The 6,139-nt window shown below is 41.8% G+C and overlaps 1 protein-coding gene across 2 annotated transcripts in view; it reads right to left on the bottom strand.

The window, feature by feature from the left end:
* Positions 1-1,509: 1,509 nt before the first annotated feature.
* The window catches only part of JCAD (junctional cadherin 5 associated), a 62,701-nt gene continuing 58,071 nt past the window's right edge, over positions 1,510-6,139 (bottom strand). For both annotated transcript variants that reach the window (XM_026842451.1, XM_026842452.1), the window contains exon 4: positions 1,510-3,375. In XM_026842451.1, coding sequence (XP_026698252.1) covers positions 3,341-3,375 — 35 coding nt within the window. In that variant the 3' untranslated portion in view covers positions 1,510-3,340. The remainder of the gene's footprint in view (positions 3,376-6,139) is intronic.

The following is a 6,139-nucleotide window of genomic DNA, read 5'->3' as shown; positions in this document are numbered from 1 at the left end:
CGCCCGCCGCCCGCCGCCCGCTTGCCTTTCTTCGCCCTCACGGGCGAGCCACGCAGCACTCGGGCCACGCCGTAGCCCCGGAGCTCAGGGGAGACTCTTGTCGCTCAGATGGAAGAGCGTGAAACTTTGGGTTCGTTGATTGTTTTCCACCAGCTGCTGTTCTGTCACTGATCCCTTAGGCTGACAGTCCACGCTCGAGTCCGACAGGGTAAATGGACGGAGGTGGCAGGTCCCATTAGCTATCCATATCCTTAGGAGTTCCCCCATTGAGCTGCCTTTTTTTTTTTTTTTTTAATGTATAATCCAGGGACGGGGTTTTTACATGAATTTCTGGGAGTGCTCATGACCCCAGTGTCTTCCCAACCAAGCCCTTTGATAACCTGCCATCCAAGCCCCGCTTCCCCAGCTGCAGCAGAACAGTGACAGCACGAGCGGGGTACCCAACAGCTTGTGACAGCGGGATTTCTGAGGTTCTAGCTCTGCTCTTCCTCTTGAGAAGAAAGATACATGCACAGTTCATGACCGCTGCCCTGCAGTCCCAGGTCAGCATTGCAGGAGGCGCTGGAAACCGACGGTCCCGTCCTCCTCCGCAGCACGGCTCAGCCCTCAGCTCCTGCCAGGACCAGAGACGGCTGCTGCCATGACAGTTTTATGCACCCATTGAGACAGGCACTGAAATTCACCGTTTCCTGTTTTTTAACTACATCTGGTGTAAAAGAAATTTTCTGTTGACTCCTGTTTGCTACTGGCAAAAGGCTTCTGGAAAGGTGTTCAGCTGTGGTACCATCCAGCCCATACCAACAGCTGACATTCTAATTATGGCACAGGTACTGTAGAAACACTGAGGCACATCACTCATAGAAGTGTATTCCATGTATTTCTTAGTTGTCTGTACCATAGTATCAAATGAAACAACCAGTGTTGTCAGATACACTTTTTTTATAGCAGTACTAACTTTAGTCTTTCATTCACTGGTCCATCACATACTACTGCAAAACAAAGCTTACTAACTTTCTGGGGTTTAATTTCTCATTCCTAGCCAATCAAACCTTGCCTGCAATATTGCTGCTTCCTTTTTAATTTAGAAAAAAAAAAACCAAACTTGGCTGTTTATGTATATTGGAAAAGTAATTACTTGACATGACTGATGAAACAGACGTTGCAGCATCGATTAAATCCCCTCCCCATCAGAAGAAAATAAAACACACAGAAAACTCTTGTTCCACAGAGACATGAAATGAAGGTAGCAGGACTGGTTATATGGGACAATTTTCAGTTCTCCAGAAATCAGGCATACTAGGAAGTGGGATGATGAGAGCTAAAGCAATTCTTTTTAAGAATTGGCTTTTTTATGGGCAGAATTGGGATGGGGGGCAAAACATGTTTTGTGGCTATTTACTAGCCCCCAGATGTCCTAGATAGTGATGAAGAAAGGTGGCTATACTGAGTGGTGGGAACAGTTTGTCAACAAGAATGCACAAGAGTTAATAAAATAAATTATACACCACATTTTCTTTTCAAACAAGCTTTAAATAATCCATATGTAACAGAAACGTGTGTTACAGACAAGAACTTCTTGTTGCCAAAGCACAGGATGAGTGTTTTTCCCCGTCGTTCTTTCCAAATTACAGACTTAGGAAAAAATATTTCAACAAATTAGAAGATTTTAAAAAAATAAAATTATGCTAAAAAACAGAAAAGGCCAGTAGAATAGAGCAGTGAAGTACATGAACAAGTCATGAGAAGAATGTTAGTACGCAGGTACTTACAAAAAAATACACAGGAGTGAACATAAAGGCTTTAAAGACACAGATTATGCAGGCTAATTCAGTATCAAAGAGCAGAATGCATAGGCTTTATTATAAACTCTGTAACTCATGCATTTGTGTGTGCAGATAAAATATACTTAAAGCCATGTACTTAAATGCCATCAAGAAGACACCTGAACTCCTCCCCAGCAACATCAGTTGAATTCAAGGAAGAATTAAACCCAGTTTTGTTTATTTTTATACATTGGCCTAATCCAAACCCATAATCTGTAAAAGGGAACAAAGTAAAAGAGAGAAACCAGGTATTTTTCTGAGCTGCTCAGAGTCACCGGGACAAAGAACTAAACCCACTTTGTGGTAATTGCTGTCACTGAAATGTAATGGCAGCAACACCAGTCCAGACAGTTCTCAGCTGTGTTTCAGAAAATGGCTCCAGGAAGAACGATCCAACAGTTGAGTGGAGAAAAAATAGAAATTAACCCTGTAGTACATACATACATACATACATACATACATACATAGATGGCTCTTTTCAGAACAAAATAAGGTAGCACTACTGAGTATGTGGCAATATGGAGTGTGCATTAAGATATACAAGTGAAATCTGCTCAGGGCACCTTCACTCAGAGGGATAAGTTTTCTTAAAATATAATAATAATAATAATACTTCTTTATACTTGCCACTTGTTAGCAATTGTTTACATCGTAGAAAAATAGATAGTATTCTGTAACAAGAAATATAGTTACTTTGTTAAAATGGGCTATTTTAAACCAGCTACTATTCTTTCATATAAAGAATTTCTAAACAGCAAAACAAAAATAGGTAATACTGAGTGCAAAACAGCCAGTGGTATACTTTGCATTGGTTTGAAACACTAGTTGCCAGCTACTATAAGTACACATTCTGTACACTGTACTAGAAAAGTCTTCCATCTTTTAGAAGCTTTGGGGGTTTTGCTTTTCTTCTCTCTAGGTGGCAAGTAAGTATTTAATCCGAGTAAATTCAAACTCTGGAAGTCAGAAATAATTTCACAATCAGTCTTCGCTACCATTCTCTCGCATTCCTTCCCCCATGTAGTGCAGCAGCACTTTCTACTTACGGCCAAAAATCCCTTAAGTTAAACAAAGTTTAGACTGTAGATACTTAGAAGTGTAGCTTATAAATTCACATTCTTTTAAAAATCATTTCACTAATCTCCCACGTTTACATTTACACCAAAGAGAAAGCTCAAAAGCCCCACTTCATGCATTTCATCATCTGTGCTGAAGACTGAAATAGAGTTCAGATAAAACCTCTTTGCCAACAGTAGGTATTAAGTCTTAATGCTACAAAGCCAGATGGTTCCAATGTAGAAATCAGATTTTTCTGTGGTCTCTGCAACAGTTTCAGATACAAATAGCTAATTCCTAGTGGCAGTGGTAAAGGCATTATCAGTACACCATGAACACCACAAATGGAGGCAATTGCCAAACATCAAAGAACAAAAAACAAACAAAAAGCACCCAGAAAAAAAAATCAGTGGAACATTCTTAGCAGAGCAGAGATATCTCTATTCTCCTCTTCACTCATCTCACACCTTTTCAACTTTAGTGGGGTCATACATATCTGAAAAAAACCAATAAAACACTATTAGTAATGTATCCTGAAATCTGTTCAACATTGCTAGCTGCACAAATGAGACATCTTTTCCCTAGTTTTTATTAAAAAAAAGAAGCTAATACTGGACTTACAGCTTTAAAGATACATACTACAGTCCTGACCCAAATTCTGTATTTACATTCATGTAATTTGGGAGCAGCTTGGATCACACGCATGGAGATAGAATTTGGGAAGCCGTGGGTAGGTAGGAACAAGCACAGTGAAGGCTAAGTGGTTACTTCTACTTTTCAGATGCTTTGACAGGGAGAGAAAGACATAAGATTTGCCCCCCCCCCCCTTTGTACTGAACATGAGGGACAAGTAAATGCTTTAAGCATCCTAGCAGGGTGTTTAAGGCTGGATGACGAAAGTGATGATGCCATCCAGTCATCAGGATCTTTTAATTCGATTGCAAATCTTTGGTTTCAGATTAATTCAACAGAATACAGGAAAGCACAGGTGTTTTGCATCACTATGGTTAGACTGTCTCGCTTCTGTCTGCAAAACGGCAGCTCATGTTTTGAACATTATTTATTAAAGCACTGGACTGACTCTTCATTTCCAGCCTACCTCTTGTCAGTTCACAGGACAGACCACACTTTTTTCTTTTCCTGAAGCCTCAAGGACAGTCTTCTATCAGATTTATCGGGTGTACCCCAACACTGGCCATGAAGTGAGCAGATAGGATTGCAATGAAGGGGCTTTGCCTTGTGAGATCTGCCTGCCCTGTGCCATCATGCACTTGTCTGACTTACCCTAAGCTCTGTGGGATGCACAGTCATGGTGTGGAGGAGACAGGGCTACCTACGGAGGTGTCTGTAGGCACACAGGGGCCTGGACAAACCGAAACTGCATCCCATGCTACCCTGTGCTACTTGCTGCTCTTATGCAACCTGAGTATCTGTGCTAACCTTAAATGTCTCTCCCGTAGACTGTACTCCCACAGCACTCGTATTAAACAGTTGAGCATGAAAATACTTGTAGACATAAATATCACACTTTGGAGTAAAACGTTCACCCTCCGGACTTCTATGTTGATGTGAGTGAATGTCTTAATTCAAACAAGCATAAAAATCCTCAGAGGGAAATTTTTACTCCTGTGTGCAAGTGTCCATTTGCAGCATCCAGATTCATATGAAGAGCGGACTGGCTAGGAAAGAACTTCTGGATTTGGCCCCAGTGGGTGGATTCCTGGTGCAGGATCCTTTATTGCTTGTCTTGCTCACTCTCCTCAAACTGCTAGGCCAGCCAAGAAAGGAGTCTGTGCCAGCAACACTTACGTTTTCAGAACTGCTTATCACTATTCAGCCTCTTCTGGTATTTCCAAACTTCAAGAACAGACACCACATGAATGCAAAAAAATCAAGAGGAAAAAAAGTTTTTGAGAGCTAGTGCACTCCAGGATAACACTGCATTTTTCTAAGCTTAAAGCACTGACGGTGTGGGAAGATGCTTCTAAAGCAGTAACATTTTTTCAATTGTAAATAATTTTCCATCTAAACCACTAGAACTTACAAAAATTCTCAACTGTTCTGTGTGAGGTTTGCCTAAGAATAAAAATGGATTCACGTTTCAGCAGTCTGATTTTCCTAAGGCCAGACACACTTACACTAATAGAAGTCCCCACAAAATTGCAGGTGCTCACTGTTTCAGGGAGTGTCGGGGGGAGAAAGTCAGGCCACAAGACATGGAGCCTCTGTGTGGCTCAGTTTATTCCTTGAAAACTTACCCACACCCTCAGCACCTAAACCAAGGACATAAGGGCCAGACTGCCAGGCTATATCACATTTCTGGGGGGACAAACATTGGACTTCTAGCTCTGATAGAGAAATGTTTAAGATCATTTGGAATGCTCTCTACAGAAACAAAGCCAGATCAGCAGCCTCATGGAAGTAGGCTTCAAATAGCAAAGGAGAGAAGACATCCAGTGCATTTGGAGACATTCTTCTAAAGGCAATATTTGCATAGTAAGATCAGCTTCTTGCACTGAGTTTCGACAGAGCTCTTACTCCGAGGGATGACTGTTTATCTGCCAAGCTGCATTATACATGTGAAAACCTGTTTCTGCTAAGGCCTCTAGCCTCTGCGACAGGCCCAGTCTGCAATTATAAGACTAACATCACCCTACCTCACCCCAAATAGAATGGCCTTTAGCAATATTTACTCTTTAAAAGCAACAAGTACAATGGTTTTCCAGGACTCTCATTTTGGCTTTCAATGGTACCAGTGAGCTAGTCTGGAAGTTAGAGTGAGAGTTAACAGAGGAAGAGACAGTATCAGGCCTTTCTACAAACATGACTCTTCAGTCCTACCCCATTAAGGTAAGGTGAAGCTCTTGTGCCAACAACAAATTGGGGTCTCTGGATTGGAAGAAGTCAGTGGAGGAGATGCCTTCCTGCCCCGTGTGAGTGCACGTTACCCTGCGGTACTGGATATGTGCAGCAGGAAGGGACATCCACGCCTTTCAGACGTGGGGAGGGCTGTTATGTCTGCAAGGCAACCGCTGCAGTAGAAACACACTGCAGAACACAAGCTTGGCATTGTCAGCAAGAGGGATAAATTTAGACCTAATTTACTACAGAATAACTCTCCAATAAAACACACACAATCTGTTTTGATACATCCCTGAAGTCATGTCACCACAACAGTTATTTTCTTCACTCCAGCAGAAATCCCAAGGGAGGAAAGCATATGAAATGCATGTGGGGCATACTAGACCTGATGGGTACAA

This window comes from Athene cunicularia (genome assembly GCF_003259725.1).
Source record: "Athene cunicularia isolate RWA chromosome 2 unlocalized genomic scaffold, athCun1 chr2_part1, whole genome shotgun sequence".
Classification (NCBI taxonomy): domain Eukaryota; kingdom Metazoa; phylum Chordata; class Aves; order Strigiformes; family Strigidae; genus Athene; species Athene cunicularia.
The sequence above is the reverse complement of the archived record's forward strand: the minus strand, read 5'-3'. Positions and strand labels throughout refer to the sequence as shown.